This window comes from Triturus cristatus, chromosome 2_1 (assembly GCF_964204655.1).
Source record: "Triturus cristatus chromosome 2_1, aTriCri1.1, whole genome shotgun sequence".
Classification (NCBI taxonomy): Eukaryota; Metazoa; Chordata; class Amphibia; order Caudata; family Salamandridae; genus Triturus; species Triturus cristatus.
In genome coordinates, this window is record NC_140581.1 from 1017577973 (window position 1) to 1017601302 (window position 23330).

A 23330-nucleotide genomic window follows, 5' to 3' on the forward strand; every position below is an offset into this window, starting at 1 on the left:
TTAGATGGTACACAAGTAGTATAAGTGGAATACAGAGGGAACAGAGAATTGGCCCACATTGAATACATAAACAACAAGAGAAGAGAATTGCAATAATTATGAATAAGGCCGACAATACTTTCAGACCCCATACAGAAAATATGCTCCACAACCATCCAATCCAAATCCATGTTCCTGAGTCTTAATGTATCTCAGTGGCTATTTTATGCATTTTAGAAATGGCATCATAAACAGAAGGGGCGTGTTCAGGGATAAATATGCAGCAACTACTCCCGATAATGCGACATGCTCCGCCACGATCAGCTAAGATTACATCTAATACCATTCTATTTTGCAAAGTCACAATTCTCGTAATTTGGAGTTCATCTGTAATATTTCCAAGAGCCATTGCTGTTTAATTAGTCACTGACTCTACCACTCAGGTCATGCGTTGTATTTTCCTGCTATTTAAAGCCACACCAACAAAGAAAAAGAATCCCAAATTAAAGTGAACATATTGCTGTAACGCAGTGTCAGTTTGATCCACTTCATCATTATTTATAGTTCTTTTGAATCGGTTCAAGGAAATGTCATTAAACAATTTTTGATCTTTATGATCAGATGCAGGTGCTAAGAACACAGGAGGAAGCGAGAAGGACACATAGCATATTCCAGACCATTCAATTTGTAGATGATAGTAACCTTTACTTCCACAAATCAAATAAGTGTTATGTGAAGATAGAAAACTGCTATTGTTCATTCCAGTGATATGCCATACTGTAGTACAGTCACTTTTTCCTACAGGGATACTGCCAAAACTGCGCACACAACGATTTGCTCGGACTCTAGTAACAGCGATAACAGGAGGCCCGTTACCCTTGGCCGTTCGAGTGTTGGGGAAAACATAGCTTGTGGAGGAATCTCCTTTGCGATACTCCTCCATTTCCAGTACAGTTCCTTTGGCTTGTGGGTCCCCTTCCTCATCGCGGTAACATATCTTATTAAGTTGTGCATTGAGTCCTCCTACATCAGCTAGAGTAATGTTACTAATTTCAGAGGCCCACAACAGCGTGAACCAGGCTCTACAGGAGCCATTATGCGAGAACGGCAAGGGAATGGAAGGTGTTCCTCCCTTCTTCTGATGGGCTGGCATCATTCCACATACCCAGCAGTTGGTAGTGTTTGTAGCATTATGAGTATGATGCAACATTTGTATGAAAGTGTTATTGAGATATGACATTCGGTGCTTCTTTTCATGATAGGGAAGAGTGAAGTAATAATGTTCTGTGGGGACAGGAGTAGTAGCAGTCAATAAGTTTCAAGCCGGAGTTACTTCCTCCACAACACACATTATCACAGCAATGATGACAGCAGTCTAAGTTAGCCCAGTGATGAACATTGTGCATTTGCTTCAGATTTTTGCAGCATTCGATATCTTCTCCTCAGGCATGTTCATCTCGTCTGCAAACAACAAAACAGATGATGCCCTAAGGTCCTGGGCGGGTGTTGGTTCTTTTCTAACGTTGAGACGAGTAGTCACTAAAAGACTACCCCCCCTTTGTAGTCAGTCTTTAACCACCCAGGACAGTGGCTCCAACAGTCTCTTTCTGCGATGAAGTGTCTTTCTTCCTGGATCGAAGCAGATATCTAGATGCACCGGGAAGACTTCCTCAGGCCCTTCAGGTGACGCTGCTCGTCCCTTCTCGGTGACCAGGATGTCGTGGTGATCTGTCAGCACAGCTGGGCTCACGAAGGCATGCAGAATTTTTCGGCAATGGCTGGCATGGACCCAATTCTTCTGGTTGGTCATTCGCTCTGCAGTTCTGGTAGCAAGGAGGACCTGCTCTAGGTCACGCTACCGAGGTGCCAAAGAATTTTTCAGTTGAAACGATTTTGTCAGCACAAAATCGCCAGGCCTCAGATCGTGGCCCTCACCCTGCGACCTGTCTGGAGGAGCTTCCCGCACCTGCTGATAAATAGAAGGCAAGCTGTCCGTTAACTGGGACAAATAGTTGCTCATCAACATGTGGGGAACATCATGTATAGGGCGAGGCTTAGGGACCCCCCCCAAATATTCATGGGCCTCCCAAAGACGATCTCATGTGGCGTAAGGCCAGATCGTGTATGTGGTATCAATCTAATAGAAAGCAAGGCATGGGGCAGTGCATCAGGCCATTTCAAAGACGTGGAAGCCTGTATTTTAGCCAATTTCGATTTCAGGGTGATTTATAACGCTCCACCAGACCTGCTGACTGTGGGTGAAAGCGGCATGACATTTCTGCTTAATCCCCAACCCTTTCATGACATATTCTACAACTTGCCCAATGAAATGAGGTCTGTTGTCACTCCATAGGACCCAACAAACGCTGAATCGAGAGAAGAACTCCTTTAGGAGAACTTTTGCTGTTGTGAGAGCTGTATTATCCTTCGTAGCATACGCCTCCACCCATTTACTGAAGCCACAAACCACTACTAGGACATACTTTAGATTATTACAGAGCTCAAACTGAATGTAATCCATTTGCAGGACCTCAAAAGGTGCAGTTGGTGTCGCAAACCCTCCTGTTGGAGTTTGCGTTCCCTTTCCAGGATTTTACTGGAGACAGACCAGACAAGACTGGACTATCTTTTTAGCAGTGCCGGCAATATCAGGATGATCCCAAACTTGCATAAATTGTTTTGCCATTGAGGATGCACCAACATGTGCCGGCCCACGTGAATCAAAGGGTATAAGTATGCTGTGGGTAACTTTCATTTGGTCAGATCTTTATTCCCCCAGCAGCCCTCATCATACAGTGTTCCCTCCTTAGACCATTGATCTAGTTCATTAGCAGAGGCAGATTGTTGCATGTCCAGCACTTCCTGCCTCGCATCATGCCAACGTTCAGCTTGTGACTTCACCACATACATAGATGTGGTACTTCGCTGCATTGCGGTCTCACGGGCTGTGTGATCCGCAAAGGCATTACCTGCTCCTATTTTATCAGTAACTTTCTTGTGTGCACTACACTTAACAATTGCCACTTTCTTAGGATAGGTTAGGGCAGTAAGAAGATTATGCACTATCTGTGTCCCATGTGAGGTGAGGAAGTCCCTTTCTTTCCACAAGCGACCAAAATTATGTGCCACCTTGAATGCGTACTGGCTGTCAGTAAAAATATTGACAAGTAAGTCTTTACTAATCCCACATGCTCTTGTTAGTGCAATCAGCTCGGCAGCTTGGGCCGACTTCTGTGGGATGCGAGCTGTCTCAACTACTGTCTGAAGTGTCATAATAGCATAGGCAGCAGATGTAGTGCCATCGGGTAATTTCAGGCATGAGCCATCAACCCATAACTTCCCCATCAACACTAGGAAGAGGTGTATCTTGTAGGTCAACACAACCCTTTGTTTGCTCTTCAGTGAGAAATATACAATCATGTGACTCTTGTAACTGTGACTGAGTAGCTGGAAATGGCAACAATGTGGCAGGGTTTATTGTCAGGCATCTTTTTAACGTGATATGGGGGCCAAAAGTGTCAATTCATATCCTCTCAAACGAGCACTAGTCAAATGTTGCATCTTTGTTTGATTTAGCATAGCCTCAACTGAATGGGTTACTAACACAAGCAATTTATGTGACAAAACTATTCCCTCACTCTGGCGTATAGATACAGCCGTTGCTGCCACCGCTCGGAAACCTGGATCAAGGACAGCTGAAAAATTATGCGCACAGGCATTGTTTATCACCGTACATCTGTGTTAAAACCGAGAGGGCACAACTTACCCTCTCGTGTACATTGAGTGTGCATTCTTTAAGTCGATCACCGAAAATGTAGAAGCAGTGGGAGGGACCGTAGTGAGAAGGGTCGTGATATCAGAAACTACCGGATATTGGGGCACTACAATTTTATTAACCTCTCGCAAATCAATAATAAATCTGTACATTTTAGTGTTAGTGTCTTTTTTTCAAAATAGGAAGGATAGGGCTATTGCAAGTATTGTAGGGGACTTCTTCCACTACCCCCACTTTAATCAAATCCTAAACAATACCTACTAGTGCTTCTTCACCCTCTCGGGATATTTTGTATTGGGGCAGACGAGGCAATGAAACACCTTTTACTTGGATGTGCACAGGTGAAATTACCATTTGACCTGATCTAGCCCACAAAGTACAAGGTAGGGACGCCAGAGCGGCATCCTCATTGATAAGGTAGGATCTCTCAACCATTGGATAATTGTCATTTAAAATAACACGCACACCTTCCGGAGAACAAAGTATTGTAGCACGAAAATATTTAAGCATATCGATACCCACAATGTTGTCTGGCGTATTAGGGGAAAGCAAAAATAGACATGCTGCGGTGATTTTGTCAAGTCCGATCGAGCACTTACACCTAGCCTGCTTTCACAGCCATTTGCATTCAAACCCTATTGATGTTATCATTGTGTCGGACAGGGGAGCCCTAGGAACTAACGTTTTAGACAGAGAACTACAGGTAGCCCCTGTGTCAACCAGAAACCGATCAGTAGATCCCAAGACATTTGCTTCAACATAAGGACCCATTGGATCTACTGGCACCTCAACCGGACCCTTATCCCATCCTAGGCATCCCTATGTGTAATCGGAATCTGTAAGTGCATCAGCAGAATAATCAGACATTTGGTATTGATTTCGTCTATCAAAAGTATTAGAGTAATTTGGTCCTTGTTCAACTGCCTCAAACCTGGGACGAGCTCCTGTACCCCCCCGGTTTCCTGAATTCTCTCGGTGTCCTCTCATACTTCCCCTTCCTCGCTGGTACTGCTGACCTCGCAAAAGAGGGCAGTCAGAACTCCAATGCTCAGTCTCTTTACAATAAGCACACTGATCAGGGGACAAATTTGCTCGAGGGAGAGGGGGCACTCCAGGTGTATACATGGCACGTCCGCCTTTTCCACCTCCTCTAAATAGTGGAACATATACTTGAGCCAACATAACTTTTGTCTTTAATTCTTTAACGTTCTTATTCTCCCTGCCTTTTGCTTCCTGTTCCTGTCACTCATATTATTGGGCCATAGTCAAAAGTGAAACTGGGGAAGACGTGGTCCAAGAACTCTCACTAGCCTTTAAGCGACTAGCTATTTCCGGTAACATATTAGCGACAAATTTATCGACAAACAAATGCTTACCCGTACCATCAGCCAATGACTGGCCGCTAAAATCATGGAATGTCTCCTCAAATTTTGAAAAGAAATCAGAAACTGACCCATCCTTTTTCTGTTTGCAGGATACTAACGTAGTCCAATCTCTTTTCTTAGGGGGTATGAGAGTTTTCAACTGAATCACAATAGCTTTAGGAAGATCTAATATCTCCTTATGAAGTTTCTGCGCAGGCTCCCTTTCCGTGTCTATTTCTTCTAAATGTTCCCAGGTATCACCATATGCCACATTATCATCTATTTTACGTATTGTTCTCCACATATCGGGGGGCAAAATAAGCCAGAAGAACATATCGTTATCTGGCAAGGCCATAGTGCAGAAGCTGATGGCTCCTTCCACCTCCTCATAGAAGGCGGCTGGAGTTTTCCGGGGGTGGGGAAAAGCAGCTTTAAGAGCCATAACATCTGCTCTACTCCAAGGAGTGTAAACCCAATTATATATAAAATATCCCTTTGCATCATCCGAAGTTTAATCATCATTTGTTCCCGCACCCTTCGGAGGAACATACAGGGGTGCAGCTTCATGCATTGGTTTCATAGTAATTTCACTACTACTGGGTTCATTCTCATCCACCAGAGCATCTACTTTCTGTGCTTGGGATTGAACTGTTTCTACAATTGTATTTTTTTCTTGCTAATTCTTGCTCCTTTTGTAAATGCAATGTTTCATTTAGTAATTTGACCACTCGTCTCATCATATCAGGTAGGTTTGAAAAAAGGAAAGTCCCATCTACTAACTGTTTATAATCAGTACTTGTATCATCTGGCTCTGTTTCATTAGAAATATGCCGCCAACCATATATTACCTCCCAAGAGAATTTTTCTACAAAATAAAATTGGTCTATATCTTTCCACTGTTGAACCACAACTACAAGGATCGGTGCAGTGGTAGTCTGACGAGCTTCCTCTCTAGCAGCAGTTTTTAATGTATCTTTTTCTGCTTTAGTCAAAGTAGAGCAAGTCGGTCTCCCAGCTTGCTTGTCTTTATCTTTATCCTCTGAGGAAGAATGCTCCTCGTCAGAAGCCTCATCCTCGGGGGCACTTGGAGTGGGAAATTTATACAGGGGTGGGGGTTGATCCAATAAAATGGACTCATCATGAGGCTTACTAAGTATCGGATAAATAGGGCGTCTAATAGGGTACTGGCCATTTACCTCTAATCGATGTTCTCTATCTTCCTTTTCTATTCTTTCCTTCATTTCTTTGTCTTTTAATTCCACCGCTTTTTGATATATCGTTTTTTGCTTCTCTTTCTCTACTATAGCTTCCGCTCTCTTTGCTCTCTCCCGCACTTCTTTATCCCACATACGTACACAATCAACCATATCCTGTCTACTCTTTCTTTTAAATAAACACTACTCTACATATTGAACCTTTTTAGAATCGAATGACCCATTCACTGGCCATTGTAAATCAAACTCTTTCTTTGTGTATTTGTTCCACAATGAACCGTACATTATGGGAAAAATACCAAATTTTATATCCATCTCTCCATTGGGCGTCCGTTCTGGAGGAGCCAGCTGACTTTGCTCTAAATTTTTCTTAGTACCACAAGAGCAGCAACACCACTTACGGAGTGTGCTGTAAACAGGCATGTTTTCACAAGTATATATAAAATATAACTACTCCAAACAAATATTCCAAAAGGAGAAAAATCTCCACATTACCTGTCTTCAGCCTTTGCAAAGAATGATTACTAAAACTAAACCAAAAAACCAAACCAAGCAAATCAAGAGTGCCGCCTCAACGACCTTACCAAACAGAAGTCTCCAACTCCCACCTGGCGATCTCTGGTCGACCTAATGGTCACTGCAGAATACGCCAAATAAAGCCTCAGTTGAGACTGGCCACCACCCGGAGGGTCAAATCGGAAAAACCGGAATAGTCACGCCTGCCTGCAAAGACAAGGGTCTTCTCATGCAGTGCACATTCTCAGTAATATTTCGATCATCCATCGAGACCACTCCTTCGGACGGCTGCGTCTCCGATGGGGTCCGACGTTGGGCACCAACTGTGGAAATGTACCCAAAAGTGAGCACACTGGTGTAGGGTCACCCTCTTGTCCACTGGTCCAAAGACTTATAAAATAGAGATCGGCACTGAAGTTGAAATAAAATAACAAGTTTATTAATCACTCATGAGTGGGACCACGTCCATACAACACTCTCAAGTGCTGCAGGAGGTAGTACCCTGAACTCACTAACCTTCGTTCTTATATACTGGTTTTCTGCAATGTAAGCATGTGGACAGAAATAGAAAGAACAAGTTTAGAAATAGCTTTCAGCAAACAAGGGCAGATAGATGACTACGTGGTCAGCAAATAGGGAGGGGCAGCAGTAAACAGTCAACAGATAACATCTAAGACCAGGTGCCCTAGCAGCTGCAAACCCCCAGCACATACATTGCTTAGCCATGTCAGGAGGTCAACTATAATAGATGACACAAGCAGAGTGAAAAAGCAAACAGCTGAGTATGAAAGTATTACGAAGGAAACGAAATGGACACCACTGCCAAAATGGCTGTTGCTTATGCTAATGAAAATATTACACGTTTTCCACATTTGGCCACAATAAGATGTACATTTAGTCACTGCTCTATAGTTCCTAGGCCCTTCCAGAAGCCATATTGAACCTGGGATATAATTTTACTCTCCCTTGTCCACAAGAGGAGTCAGTCTAAGACTACTCTGCCAATTATCTTCATGGTGAAGTTAAACGGGGATATTGGGCGATAACACCTAGGATCATTGGTACGTTTTTTAAAGATGGTTACAACAATTAAAAGGCTCTAAGATGGTAGAATCCCCTCGCTACAAATCGTGTTAAAAACATAAGTGAGTACAGGCGCCAAGATTCCTGAGTCCTCCTTAAATAAGTCCATAGGGACCCCGTACGGGCCCCGTGCTTTTTTACATGGGCTATCATGGATGGCTTTGAGGACTTCCTCCCCTCTAAAAGACAAATTACCACAGGCAACCCCATCTGTCAGTCCCTCGTCTATGTTCACAGTTGCAGAGGAATAAACCGCTGAAAACTGATCTAACCACACCTCCGGGGCAATGTGAACGGTGACTCTGTCTGGGTGCAGGACCGAATACATGCCTGCCTGCACCGCCTTCCAAAATGCCTAAGGGTTTTTGTTCTAACAGACTACCACTATCGCCTCCCATTTCTCATCCTCGATTGCCGATTTTCTCTTTTTCAGTGCCAGGGCATAAACCTTCCTGCAAGCTGCAATTAAAGTCTGATTTCTAGGGATTTGCTTTATATCCTTGTGCAGATTATCACTCGCCTCTCTGCGTTCTTTATCAAACCATGACTTATCCCGACGGGGAGCCCTGCCTTTGGGCCTGGTCAAAAAACCTTTAACACTGGACTGAGATTCCCCAAAGCTTTTTGTGACCACATCCAGGCCTTGCGCATCTGATGAACAAAGACCAACTAGGTCCATGTTACTGGCCACAATATAATTAATGACTAGCTTCATATCAACGTGGTGCCAGCATCTTTGGTAGTTAGTGCCTTGCTTCTTCCAACAACTGCATACTGGTGCTTCATAGGGGTCAAAATCTGCAACACAATGGGATTATGGTCGCTAAGCGTCGATGCACGGACCACACCTCCTGTAATGAATGGGAGTAGCCTCCGTGATGTACAGACATAGTCAATTGTGGACCTTAGTCCCCTCCCGGTGAATGTGGGTATGGGTGTTGTGGCACTGGAGGAGACTACATTCTCTAGGTCATAAGTCGCCAAATTCAGGTACAATAAACGTCCTCTGGAGTCCATGACATCAAGGTCTGCTTTTTTAGCACTAAATAATATGGCGTAAAAAACATTGGAAACAATTGTGAATACTTGCTCAGCTATGCGTTTGTGGTGTTCACCACATACTTACTGGCCATTCAACAGAAATCTCTTCACACCCATTTTCAAAATCTACTAAATGTATGACTGATGAAAATCTGGTTTGCAATAAGAATATAATGGGAAAAAAGCAGACGACAAAAAAGTCATGTTAATATTGTGTAGTGAATAAGTAGAATGAAATAAGTTGGGGATACAAATTTGACAATTTTGTGTCTTATATGCAGAGGTAAGTGTACGGGGTTTAGCTGCAAGGATCATTTACAGAGTACTTTAGGGATAGTAAGGAGTTGGTAGGGTTCATGGATTGGTAACTTTAAGGGGTAGTTAATGGCTTTTAGGACTTGGGGAAGGATAGCGTTCAGGGGTAGTAAGGTTTTTTTTATGGTCCATGGTAGGCTATTCTTAAAGGAGAGGAAGTTTTAAGGTTCAGGGAAGAGTAGCATTAAGGTTTGGTAGGGTCCTTTTACGGTTCTGGGAAGCATGTGTAAAGTGGTTTATAGGGATCACCGGAAGTGCAGCGTTAACAATTAGTAAGAGGTTATAGGGCTCAGGATTTCGTAGCGTTAAGGAGTAGTTGAGCCTGTTAGGTTTCAGGGAAGTGTAGCGTTAAGGGGTGGTAAGAGGTTTTTTAGAGTTCAGAAAAGGATGGATTCTGGGATGGAAAGCGTTAAGGGGTAATAAGGGATTATTATAATACCATTAGATAAATTAAAGAGCATACAATAATAACGAGTTTTAAAATAAAAAATTGTCATAGGTAACAATGAAGGCCATTACAGTATTACCGCTACAGTTTCAACTCAACTTTAATATAGCTGACATTTTAGACATCAACTTTATTACAACCTCAAAAACTGCCCAAAATAGCATTTTTTACGTCCATGGTCGTAAGCTGATGTTAGGACCAGAAATTGTTCAAATCTTGTTTTTGTAAATCCTGATTTAGTAATTAAAGTCCTAAATCTGACCTTTTACAGTCACAAATGCCAGCACCAGACTTATTGGCCTGGGTAATGTTTGTTTATCATTTGGGTCTCTTGTTATAAATCAACCATTCTGCTACCAAACCTGACATAAGTTTGAGAACTAACAGGTCTTGAATTCCCCCTACCGAATATAGTTGTTGGGATTTAAATGAGCAAGAGTTCAAGTTTAGTTCTTAGGATGCAAACACAGTCCAAGGCAAAAGGCTTGATGCAAGGTTTAGTCTGATACTTGTGATACATGTTGTTTTAGGTTGGAATTATTGGAGGATCTGGCCTGGATGACCCAGACATTTTAGAAGGAAGAACTGAAAAATATGTGGGCACTCCTTTTGGCAAGGTATGACATTTTGCTTATCCTGTCTTAGTTTCTCTTCCCTTCTCTAATATTTTTTTTCTCTTGCTGTACTGTTCTGTGTATTTTGATGCTTCAGTTTTCTCCTCATTTTCACTGAGTCCATATAAGATGTGCTCCTTTGGTGTATCCTTCAAACCACCAGTACATTGATCTGGCATTGTGTGGTATGGTAGGCCAAAAACAGCCCATTGAACATAGAAGCCCGAATCCTACACATCAGTATTCTTTTGCCATGACTTGGCTGTAACCAATATATTCCTGATGTACCTTGTGCCTTTTCTCTTATTTTGTGTATTTTCCACATACAATTCTAAAATAGAATTATTCTGTGCTTCTAACTCAATCCATGCAATTCTCTAAATTCCCTTAGTATTTTTCATAAGGAGTATTTTTTTAACATAATGCTTCTATCCTTTTCTTTGTTACCTCCTTTTTGCAGTGTATGTGCATGCCTCAAATGCTTGCCATCAAGTGCAGCATGGTTTATAGAGAGCAGCCCACTGTCTTTGGCCATGACATGGTTTGACATCTTCTCATGGGTCAGGGTGCTGGGTTCTCTTGGAATGAAAGGTAGTCGTGATGCTAGGCGGTTTTAAAGTTGTTTTACTGAAGTGTATTATGAATGTTTACATGCTATGTGCTATCCAGTTCTGGGAAAAGGGGATGAGACTACCTGGGTGTTGAAATGGGGAATTTACATTTAGGAACTCTGATTTTGTAAGTGTTTAGCAGAGGGAAACAGAGTGACATCCCCAAGATGTTGGCACACCTACAAAACTTTGAGCCCCAGCACTACTTCTTTTGCAAGTTAAGCACTGATACCTCCCCAGAAATCTTCTGAATTGTCTCAAATAGTACAAAGTTTCCCTACTCGCCTTCTCCTTGTGCATTGAAATCCATGGCACCAGCACACCAGTGAGTAAAAAAGTGTTATGTAAATTCAGTTATCAATCACTAAGCACTGTAGCGCAGGGGTCTCTTTACCCACCGCAGAAATGTAAAACCCTGAGTGAACCTGAGCAGATCAAAGCCTGTGGTCCAAAACAATGTGATCCACATATCAGCAGAAATCACATGGACAAAGTAAACTGCGGGCATTTGCCAATCATCCAAAGCAAGTTCTAAGAGACAACCAGCTGCCTGAGTCAGCTCTCACATGGCGCGGGTCTTGTACGCTCTGCAGAAGTTCTCCAGCTACTGCCCTTAAGAACATGCTAAAGCCTAGGTTTGGTCCAAGAAACTGCAGTTCAAAAGGGACCGAGATGCAGAGTTTGGGAAACACAGAGTAGGAGAGTCAGGGAAATTGTGAGAAAGGGGAGGAAGGAAAATGACACAGAGAAATGAAGGCGAGGGAGAGAGGAAAGAATTAAAAGCGGGATGATGAGTCAAGTAAGAAAAAATGTTGAGACATGAGCATCTTAAGGAACAAAGCCAAAATAAAATGTAAGAGGAAATAAACACTGAAATGAAAGGAACAAGAATCAGAGAGAGGAAAGAGAGAGCAGAAAAGAGAAAGGGGCAGTGAAAGGAATCATGGGTCTAGAAAGGGAGAGTAAGAAAAGTGGTGGGAGGGATTAATTGAAAGGTGATGTAGGAGCAAAAGCAGTGACATACCGGCTAGAGAAACGTGGGAGAAAGGAGGAGGAGAAGCAGAACAAGAAAAGATGAGGAATAAGGCAAGCTAAAAAGTGGGGGAAAATGTCAGTGAGTAGATGATAACTATAGGGCAAATGCAGAGCAGGAGAACAGGGACAATGGTACATATTCACTGAAAAAACATAAGTTGAGGAAGATTCTGAATTAGATTTGCTTACACTTTAAAAACCACTAAAATTGGCAGCTGAAATACAGCTCTAGATCAGTAGCTGTACAGTCCCATCTAATGGTGAACCTGAGGGAGTGTTTTATATTTCCAAGAGTCTTTCCTCTTCCTTTTCACCCCTACCAGCAAAAGTAGGGTCCATGCAGCACTAAGTACACCTACTGACCCCCTCCCCCAAAAGGTATCATATCATGATCAGCAGGAGGGAAATTTTCATTTACCACCAGCATGAGCAGCAGCACGCAAGCTTCCTCCACACACCTCCGGACCAGCAGTAGAAAAGACTCCTCAACTCACAACATGAACAGAAGTAGGTGTAGCTTCGTTAACCCACAGCATGAGGAGTAGTTTTGAAAGCTGCCTCCACATGTGATCAACCTTAAACACAATTTCTCTCCATACCTCATGATCAGCAGTAGGTAAGCTTCCTCAACATACATCATGGACAGCAGAAGGGGAATTGTCCTCCACATATAAATAGAATAACGGCAACAAATTCTGCTTTCAGATGTGACCTGATCAGTAGTAGTCCAACCTTTGTCCGCATACTTCAAGATGGCAGTTACGGCACATCCTTTACCCACATCACAATTAATGTAGTCAAAGCTTCAACCAAGCAGATGGTGTTTTTGAGGGGCCATATTTGAGTAACTGACATCAGGCACAGACACACACACAATATGAAGGAATCGTAAAACACCAACATCACACCCAGAAAGCAAAGAACAACACAGTTGGTATTTCGTACTCATGCTAGATTTGTGACTCTGATGTCTCTGGCACTGTATGGGTGTCATGTCAGCACACTTACAAGAGTTTCTCAACGAACTACAAATACCTGAAAGCAGAGTTAAAACCGAGACTCCATGACCCACGTGGGACAGACAGCTCGAGATATCCGCGATGGCCATCCTTTTATAACCAATTGTACTTGCGCATAATTAACTTGCAACTAAAGGAAAAATTCCTTTGCTAAGGAACTTGCACCCCACTCACAGCATTTATAAAGACATACCATCAAACCACCCCTAAAGATCATACTAAATATTTCAAAACCCACTTAGTCAGACCAAATAATATAAAGCAAGGGGTAAAGGCACATTTGAGGTTATACTGTACTCCCATATAGATGTCCAAAAGGAACAATTAATAGGTAGCTTACGGATGAGTGTTGGATTATGCACTGCCACATACATAAGGCAACTCGATCAGGGTAAGATTAACCAACCCTAAAAACGTAATGTCTGCCAATTACTTATGTTTCGATGAAGACTCATGCAGTTGCTTACCAAGGCAGATACAGTGAAGTCTCTGGCATGCATTTTCTCTGTAAGCCAATCAACCTTTCTCCTCTTATTGAGGAAGATTACCGCTTGGGTAATAGTCAAGATCTCATGCAAGTCACAGACTCGTTTCGAAACTTGAAGGACTTCAATTGTAGAGGGTCTTTCTATTGACATTTCCTGTAGAGTTTCTATCATTTATCTTTAAGCAGCCTACTATTTAAGGGATGCTTTAATTACTAGATGGCCCATGATAAGCATAACTGATCTAGATTGCATTATGCCTTTTTTTTTTCTCTGTGAAGTCAATTTCCCATAAAGTCTTGAGTCGCCGCTGATAATCTAAATCTGAACATGGATTGCAAATGTAGAGTGACAAATATAGAACCGCGGATTATATATTCATGTTATTCGGCAATAACATTTTTTTCCCTCTAAAGCAAGGGATACATTCTATTTCCTGTTTCCACCCCGGAGCTAGTTTTTCTAAGAATATATATTTTGAATATTATCTAATTCTATTTTGGATAACCCCCTCAACCCCCAAATGTACGTCTTCTATATACAGTGTTACACTGTAAGTTAATGTAGCTTACATAAAGCGTGACACTGAAAATGCTAAGAGAGATTTTAAAACATCTCATAAACACAAAGGTTTGGTCCTGGCCTTGCTATTAATTTCTACTACGCTTACACATGCAAGTATCTGCACTCCCGTGAAAATGCCCTTTACTACCAAGAAGTAGAACAGGAGCAGATATCAGGCACCTATATTGCCAAAGACATCTTGTTTAACCACACCCCGAAGGGAATTCAGCAGTGATAAACATTGAACAATAATCAACACAAGCTTGAATCAGCGATAGTTAACAGAGTCGGTAAATCTCGTGCCAGCCACCGCGGTTATACAATAGACTCAAATTAATTGAATCGGCCCAAAGAGTGGTTAGACGCGTAAACTAAATAAGGCAAAATACTAACTCTGCTGTTGTACGCAAAAGTTAAAAATAAAATACAATGTCGAAAGTAACCTTACAAAAATACCCTTGAACCCACGACAGCTAGGACACAAACTGGGATTAGATACCCCACTATGCCTAGCCATAAACTTGGATTTATCCGCCTGAGTACTGCGAGCAACCACTTAAAACTCTAAGGACTTGGCGTTGCTCTACACCCACCTAGAGGATCCTGTTCTATAATCGATAATCCACGATAAACCTCACCACCTGTTGCTAATACAGCCTATATACCACCGTCCAGCCCACCCTTCAAGGGATTAACAGTAGGCATAACTATAAACCTGAAAATGTCAGGTCAAGGGTGTAGCAAATAAGATGGGAAGAAATGGGCTACATTTTCAAACCGAAAAGTTTATGAAACAAAACTACGAAGGAGGTTTTACTAATTAAATGAAAAAAGAGCGTTATTTTTAAGCTGGCAATGGAGCGCGCACACACCGCCCGTCACCCTCTTCAAATACTATTTAACAGTAAATAAACGAAGACAAAAAGTAGAAGAGGCAAGTCGTAACATGGTAAGTTTACCGGAAGGTGAACTTGGAACATCAATTTATAGTTTACTCAAAGCATTTTGCTTACACCAAGAAAACACCTGTTAAACTCGGGTTAAATTGAGTTGAGTAAATAACCCAAACCTACCAAAAACACAAATAAACCATTTAATCAAATAGTATAGGCGATAGACATTTTTTATGCGCAACAGAAAAAGTACTGCGAAGGAAAGATGAAATAAAACCGAAATAAATAATAAAAACAAGAGACAGAAAAGTTTAAACCCTATACCTTTTGCATAATGGTCTAGTAAGTCTAATCTAACAAAAAGAAATAAAGTTAGCCTTCCCAAAATTAGGCGAGCTACTTAAAAACAGCACTATTAGGGCCAACCCGTCTCTGTGGCAAAAGAGTGGGACGATTTTTAGGTAGAAGTGAAAAGCCTAACGAGCCTAGTGATAGCTGGTTGCTTGAGAAATAAATATAAGTTCAGCTTAAAACGCCCTAAAATTTATAAAAAATCAAAATAGTTATTTAAAGTTAGTTAATAAAGGTACAGTTCTATCAACAAAGGACACAACCTAAGCTCTGAATAAAGATTATACTAATAAAAGAACTTAACCGTGTAGGCCTAAAAGCAGCCACCACAAGAAAGAGTCAAAGCTCAGTTTAACAAAGCCCTTATCCGAATAAAAAATCTAAATTTCCATAAAATATCAAGCCTATCTACTTAGTAGATGAGTTTATACTAGAAGGAGTAACAAGAAAACATTCTCTACATGCAGGTGTAAATCAGAACGAAAGAATCTCTGATAATTAACGGCCACAAATATTTAACAAAACAAGAAGAACATATTAGAAACAACCGTTAACCCGACACAGGAGCATTAAAGAAGATTAAAAGATTAAAAAGGAACTCAGCATACCAGCTACAGGATGTGAGAGCCCTGTGAATCTGGAGCCGACGGGGCGGGGGGGTGGAGCGGGGGCCGGGGGGAGGAAGGGAGTTAAAGAGAAAGCGCCAGCTCGCCATGCGCGCGTTGTGCTGACCGCGCCAGCCGTACGCGTGCACATCACCTGTCCGGGCGCGTGTGTGCATGCCTGTCCGGGCGCATGCACATCTCCTGTACCCCTTCGCTAGCAAAACCGACGACAATAGATCTCGCCAAGGCGATCAGCGAATGCGCTGCGTCGCTAGGTGAGACCTAAAAAGAAGACATTTAAAAAAAATGCCCTCTAATGCTAGTATGGGTACCCACAAATTCCGAGATGATGCTTCTAAATTTCATATCTTGTTCCCATTTCAGAAATACATAAGTTTTCTTGATACCTGTTTTTCACTCTTTGCCAAATGAATTGCTGTATACCTGTACACAATGAAAAACTATTGCAAGGTGCAGCTCAGTTATTGGCTCTGGGTACCTCTGGTTCTTGATGAACCTAACCTACAAGCCCTATATTTCCCTGCAACCAGAAGGGTCCTGCGGACGTAATGGTATATTGCTTTAAAAAATCTAGCATAGTTAGAAGAAGTTACAGGTGAAAATGTAGGCACAAATGGCTGTTTTTTTTCATTTCAATTTTCCATTATTGGTTTCACACCCATTTCTACCTCTAACTGGAAGGAAGTTGAAAGCACAAAAAATACGAAAAATAGTCTATGTCCCAGTAAAATGCCCAAATTGTGCAAAATGCTGGTTTTGTGACAAAAGCCTATAAATATTAAATGTCAGGGGATTGAGGCAAAGACAGATTGCACCTATCCTTAGTGGAGAAGTTTCTATCAAGATGCACAAGGTGCTAAGAACCAGAGATTCAATGCCCCTAAATCTCCAGAGATACACAGTATCTCTCAATTCCATAAACAACACAGTGGTCCAGCACACTTAATTTAAATCAAAGTTTTACAAAAGTGATCATCAATGTAGCTTAAACATTCGTTTACAACTCGGGTATCAAAACAAGAATGGCAATTCAGCAGAGTTGTTCTTTCAAATCCTTTATTGATTACTTCTTTTTTCTGACAAGGTAAAAAACCGTTGCCAACACGTTTTGTCCTTGCGGACTTCTTCAGGGCAGAACAAAACACACTGCCTACAATTCTTGGCTGTATTTATTGCCTTGTGCAGTTTCTCCTTCTGTAGACTGGAAATATGTGATTGTATCTGGTATTTCGCTTAATCGATCTGACGTATAACAAGGGATATTAAACTCTCTTCTTTTGCCAAATTACCATGGTTGGCAGCAAAAGTCTGCCTGTTCCTGAAAGCTGGGAAGATGGTGATTTAGCACCACAAACCCTCTGTTGATAACATTTGCAGGGAAAAATAGAGACGCTTTCTTCTGCAGCACTATCGTCCCATTTTTCCCCCCAAAAAAACAATGTTTCTGTATTTTGGCTCATTTCTCGGTCCCCTCTAGGGGAATCCACAAACTCTGGATACCTTTAGAATCCTCAGGATGTTGGAAGAAAAGTACGCAAATTTGGTGTGGATACCTTATGTGGACAAAATTGTATAGGGGCCAAAGCACGAACTACCTCAAATAGCCAAAAAGGAGCTTGGCACGGGGGAGGCCTGGAAGCGAAGGGGTTAAGTCAAACGGCAAGCTGGTTACGATCACTACAGCAATTTCGTACAGGTTTGAAATTCTAGGAGTAGTCCCGTGTTGCAACTGCTTACCCAGTGCCCAATATATATGGGCTTTACTGAACAATTCAAATGACAATAGAAAAACTGTTCAATAAAAACTCATCCAAACTTATTGTAATATTTATTTCGAAGTTGTTGTGGTCTTTTGATTCATAAAGTCAATGCGGATGTAAATCAACACTTCATTTTTTAATTTATGCTTGAAAATTGCATCTTTTATATTAAGAATCTCATCTGTGCTGCTCATCCAACTGATCAATTATTTTTCATACCAATGTATTTCACACCTACGACCCTTCTTCAGGGTTATCAACTTTAAAATGAAAGAACTTCATCACCATACAGCTAGGAAGCTCATGGAAAGCACAGCAAAACCAATTAATACTGTTAATGTAAACATCGCCGCATGCAGTCACGATTGAGAGTGCAATATCCATGCATACTGGACATCCTAACTTTGTAAATACCCATTGTACCGATACCATTATTCAGAAACATCTGAACACTGTATTACTACCAACTTCCCCAGAAGCAGCATTATTGTGCATTTATCGCTAACGTATCCATTTTAAACACCTGTTAATTCAAATTCTACATCCAGATTGTGCTCATATGTTTGCTTACCCGCTAGTTATGCCTGCATTTTCACCCGTGTTCCATCACCAACTCCTAATACCTATGATTAGTGCTGGCATTATTAGAAAACTGACGAGTGCACCATGTGATCGATGTTGACTAGCCAAGCATTGCACATTACTATGCGATTGTGTCGGCCATCTTAACATGGTTGGTTAGGCTCTTGAACCTATATGTCGAGCTTGAAATTACGAGTCGTAATTCAACATTTAAACAATTTTACAAATCTTACTAATACATAAATCTACAATAGAAAAAAAACATATTTGTGTCCGATAAACATGCAACATGTTATTACCACGCAAAGTTGAATCTTACTGGAAGTATAAAGAAATCTGATCAAAATACATTGTGCTCAATTTACTATGCCAATTAAACAAAAACTGGGTTTAGGCTTATTTCAGTAAGGCCAAGCCTATAAACATAAATACCACCAAAATTACCAATACTGAACCAAAATTTTTTACCGCAATTATTTAACGGGGGGATATGTTGAATGAAAACAACATAAACCACTAGACCACTTTTTCCGTCTATTGAATAGATTTTGTTTCATCAGTTGTTTGATAGAACACTTTACTTTTTAGTGACTTCAAAAAGTGAATTTCAACCAAATATCACAAAAATGTAGCTGTGGACACATAAAACTTTTTCATTCTTGACACACTCTATTCATTAACAATCTTTCATATCTTACATTCATTCGCATACCATACTGCGCAGTTCAACACAAACATGCTGTCACACACAACATAACATTGAAAAATCAATTTAGTCAAAGATAAGAAATATTTTTAGCAACACGGCCATAGAACCATATTTGACAAAGTAGTAAACATGTACAGGTTTTCAGAAAATTATTTAGGATTCTTATGGCCAATAAACTGAGGTCAGTTGGTTGAAATTCACTTTTTGAAGTCACTAAAAAGTAAAGTGTTCTATCAAACAACTGATGAAACAAAATCTATTAAATAGACGGAAAAAGTGGTCTAGTGGTTTATGTTGTTTTCATTCAACATATCCCCCCAACTTACTATGCCAGCCTAACTTAAATGATATTCAAGACAAAATTGTGCTAAAAAGATTCATTCAAAATAATTACAAACAATCACCATCTAATGAGAGTCTAACATGACATCGATAAAATACCATAGACATTGCAAAAAATAAGATAATTCAGTTCTGTCATTTATTCCTTTTGGTTGAAGGACATTTAACATTTTTATCCAACATGAATTTGCACTGTAGCAAATATTTGCTGTTGTTGATCTCTGGTGACTATTCCACTGTTTCTAACACCTGGAAACGAAGTTGGCAGTTCTTATGATTGAATTCCTGCCAGTGTTCAGCCACGCTCTAATTTAAGTTCTTATTTCGAATGTTGCTTTAAATCTCTAATAAACAAATTTTGATCTTCCTTTTTGTTTTTCCTTTGTTCAATATCGTGCATGGACATTTCAAGGAACATATGCTGTTCTTTGTGTCACAAGTAGCCGAGTGTTTCAAATTGATATGTTGCCCTGTCATAGTATGTGTCACCACATTTCCCTCCATGATGTTGTTGCAGTGAACGAAATAATTGCATTTCCTCTTGTGTTTTCCAGTGGTCATCCTTATTGTGTGAGAACCCAGTAGAATTTCTTTAATATTTTTAGATATTTTATATGCAAACATTCGTTTCTCCGAAAACATGTCCTTAAAGTCTTTCATTTTTAACAATTTCCCATCTTTTTATTATGCATCTTATGATGTTGGTGCTCACTCCTGAATATTGTTATACAAACACTATTCTCGAGGAAGTGGTTTTTGGATGTTGTTGTAACAACTCTTGCCTACTGATATTCAACAACCGATTTTTAGCTGTTGTCAAAACAAATTCAGGGTATCCGCGTGAGTGGAATCTTGCTTTCAGTTCTTGTATAGCCGGTAAACAACTTGTTGTATTAAAGAGGATTCTCTTCAATCTCATAAATTGAGAGTACGATAAATAATGTTTTAATGGCAGAGGATGGAAACTTTGAAAATTTGACGGGTCATTCCTGTCAGTTTGCTTTCTAAAGATGTCGGTGCTGATTGTGCTACCCTTGATTTTGATCAGTATATCCAGAAATGCAATTTCAGGTTTTTTAAATGTTGTGGGTACATTGTATGTGAGGATTTCTTGTGTTTCAGTCAGCAATGTTGATATCTAGATTTTTCACTGACTTATTCCAATGTAATGCAAAATGAGATATTTCTAACAGGAAAATGTTGTTTGCTCCTATTTCTGATAGGTGTAATAAGACCCATTCAACCTCTTCCAAACCTTCTGCATGTGGAATGGATGTATACAGTGTGTTCACATCAATTTTACACAGCCACATTTCAGAATGATTATCAATATTGATGATTTGCAATTTATTCAAAAAATCTATTGAATCTACAATATATAAGAATCCGATTGCTGTATTATTGGTTGTAGAAATTAATCCGCGTGTTTACCCAATGGCTCATGAATTGATCTGCCTGTAGAAACAATAGGATTAAAAGGCGGGTTATGTCGTTTTTTTGTGGATCTCAGGAAGCATGTATAACTGAGGTCAGTGTGGTAATGCTCTTTGCAAAAACATTTTAGTGGTTTCAGAAATTAAGTCCATGTCTTACGGCCTTCTGTAATATGACCTGTAACACTGCTTGAAAGGCCACTGTCGGATCTTCATTTGATTTTAAGATTTGACAGGTGTGTAAATTGGGTAGCACACACTCTGCATTAGCACCAAAATAAACATTGTTAAATTTGAAAAACAAGAAGGGCTTTGTTGGAAAGAAACATTTGCAATGTTGAAATTCAATATCCACGGGAGAATAATATATCATCAGTGTTACTACAGGCCCACCCACCTGTAAAGGAGGGCATCAAATTCATATTATAACTTGTTTTATATTATTGGGTTGGTTCTAAAATCAAACTTATTGTAATGCAAATTAATCAGTATAATATTTTTGGAGTCATAAAATTGGATAGTCCTCATCTGGTAGTATGGTGTGGAGGCAATAATTTGCATCTTGCTGATTGGGCTAACAATAGATATTAAAAGGTCTAATCCCCACTGGCTCTCCCTGGGTGTGGAAGTTCCGCTGAACTGCAAAAGGAGCGAAACCCATAAAATCAACTACCTTGGTTTCCTGACAGCAAATGACATCAAAATGGGCGATAAAATCAACCCAATCTGGATTATCTAGTTTCACAGCAATACCTGCAATGTCTCTGGAAACTAACTTAATTCTATTTTCCCCGTTGATATTTGATCGCATTAACAGAATCCCAACACTATTGGTTTGTGGATTTTTCACTGTAGTATAATCACATATGGTGTAGATGCTGGTGGTAGTTGTAAGTAATTTTTATGAGGCGATGTGCTGGGAAATATCTTGAAGTTGTATTGGAAGTGGAAGATATGGCAGTATCTTGCCCCATAGAGCTAATCCTGGGAATAATCTTCCTAGCATCTCTGTTTTCCCAAGTCAGGAGCTGCCCTCCCTGCAATACAGTTCATCTTTCCCAATTTTGTAGGGATAGCCTGCTGCCTGTGGATCCCTATATTAACTTTATCTTGGGACTTTTCTAAATCAGTAAATGGACTCGTGGCCACCTCCTCTTGTGTAGAATGACTGTTAAGTAATCTTTGCTCCAAGCTAGTCACTCTATCTAACACCACATCACAAACCTTTTAATTTTCTGTTCTAGCATGGATAGACCATTGTCTAAGTATTCACATAAAACCTGTTGCAAAACATTCAAATCGAGTATTTTGCGCGAACATAAGACAAAGGGGATTTTGGCTGAAAGTAAAACAGAGGGGTACTCATCCTCTTGGACCACCTCAATCAACAATGCAGACGTCTTAATAAAGTTTAAAAAAAAAAATACTATTGCAGGTAAAGCGAATTTCAAAACTTCACCTTTTTTTCGATGGGGGGTAATTATTTGGCTGCACTACACTCTCCAAATCAATGGAAAGAGAGTTGTTAAAATAGCAAGGGTTGTTGGTTGGAGCTGAGGCGTTCCTATTTCTGGGCAGCGTCCCTGGCGAATTGACATGGGCTATCCATCTCCCTCCTGGCAAGTAAGAAAAGATTGGCGTTGTGCCTCAAGTATTCCCTCAATGACGATAATCTAGGTGTTGATAACCCCAATCGTGCTGGTTAAATAATTTGCTATCAAGGATACTGTTTCAGCAGTTTATTCTCTCCCACCCACTGGGTTGCTTGAATTCCTTTTGCCCATTTAGACTAAGGGCCTGATTTAGATCTTAGCAAATGGGTTACTCTGTCACAACGGTGACAAATATCCCATCTGCCAAAATATAAATCCATTATATACTATGGGATTTATATTTCGGTGACGGGATATCCGTCACCATTGTGACGGAGTAACCCACCTGCCAAGATCGAAATCAGGTCCTAAGTCACCTAAACTCCAGCAGGAGGAATGCGGTAAGCCAAAGAAAAGGCAGAAATGAATGGTACAACCAAGGGGGGTCAGCTCAGTCCACCCTCTTTTGGGCTCTGACGGGCATAGATGAGCCTGTACTTGGCCTAGTCTTTGCCCGCGCTCAATCCGGATGCAGCTCGCATATGTCCCGCCCTGCAGGAGTGGAAAACACGCTTTACGTGCACTTGCAGCTCCTCCCTCACCTCCTGGTCACAGGGGTAAAGCAGGCACTTAAGTCCCCACCAGGCAGCAATAGTCCGGTGTCCCCTGCATTTCAGTCGTGGTTTACATTTACCTATTTTAGGGCCACATGCATCAAGCTTTTTTACGGTTGTTTGCGACCGGAAAAAGGCCTTTCCAACTGCATCAAAGGCTTTGAATTCGCAAATTAGGTAATCGCAATTTATTGTGATTTCCCAAATTGTGAATGTATTTAAGGAATCGCAAATTGCGATTCCCTAAAGGCGATGCATCAAGCCTTTCTTAAATGCAAACTGTGCATTTAGGAAATGCTTATTACCATCAACTTCAAGTTGATGGTAATTTGCAAATTCTTTGGAAAATGCACAAAAGTGCATTT

The 23330-nt window shown here is 40.7% G+C and overlaps 1 protein-coding gene across 1 annotated transcript in view; it reads left to right on the top strand.

The window, feature by feature from the left end:
- Positions 1–23330, top strand: part of MTAP (methylthioadenosine phosphorylase) — a 392892-nt gene that overhangs the window by 21682 nt on the left and 347880 nt on the right. Inside the window, exon 2 of the mRNA XM_085634967.1 lies at positions 10266–10352. Coding sequence (XP_085491093.1) covers positions 10266–10352 — 87 coding nt within the window. The remainder of the gene's footprint in view (positions 1–10265; positions 10353–23330) is intronic.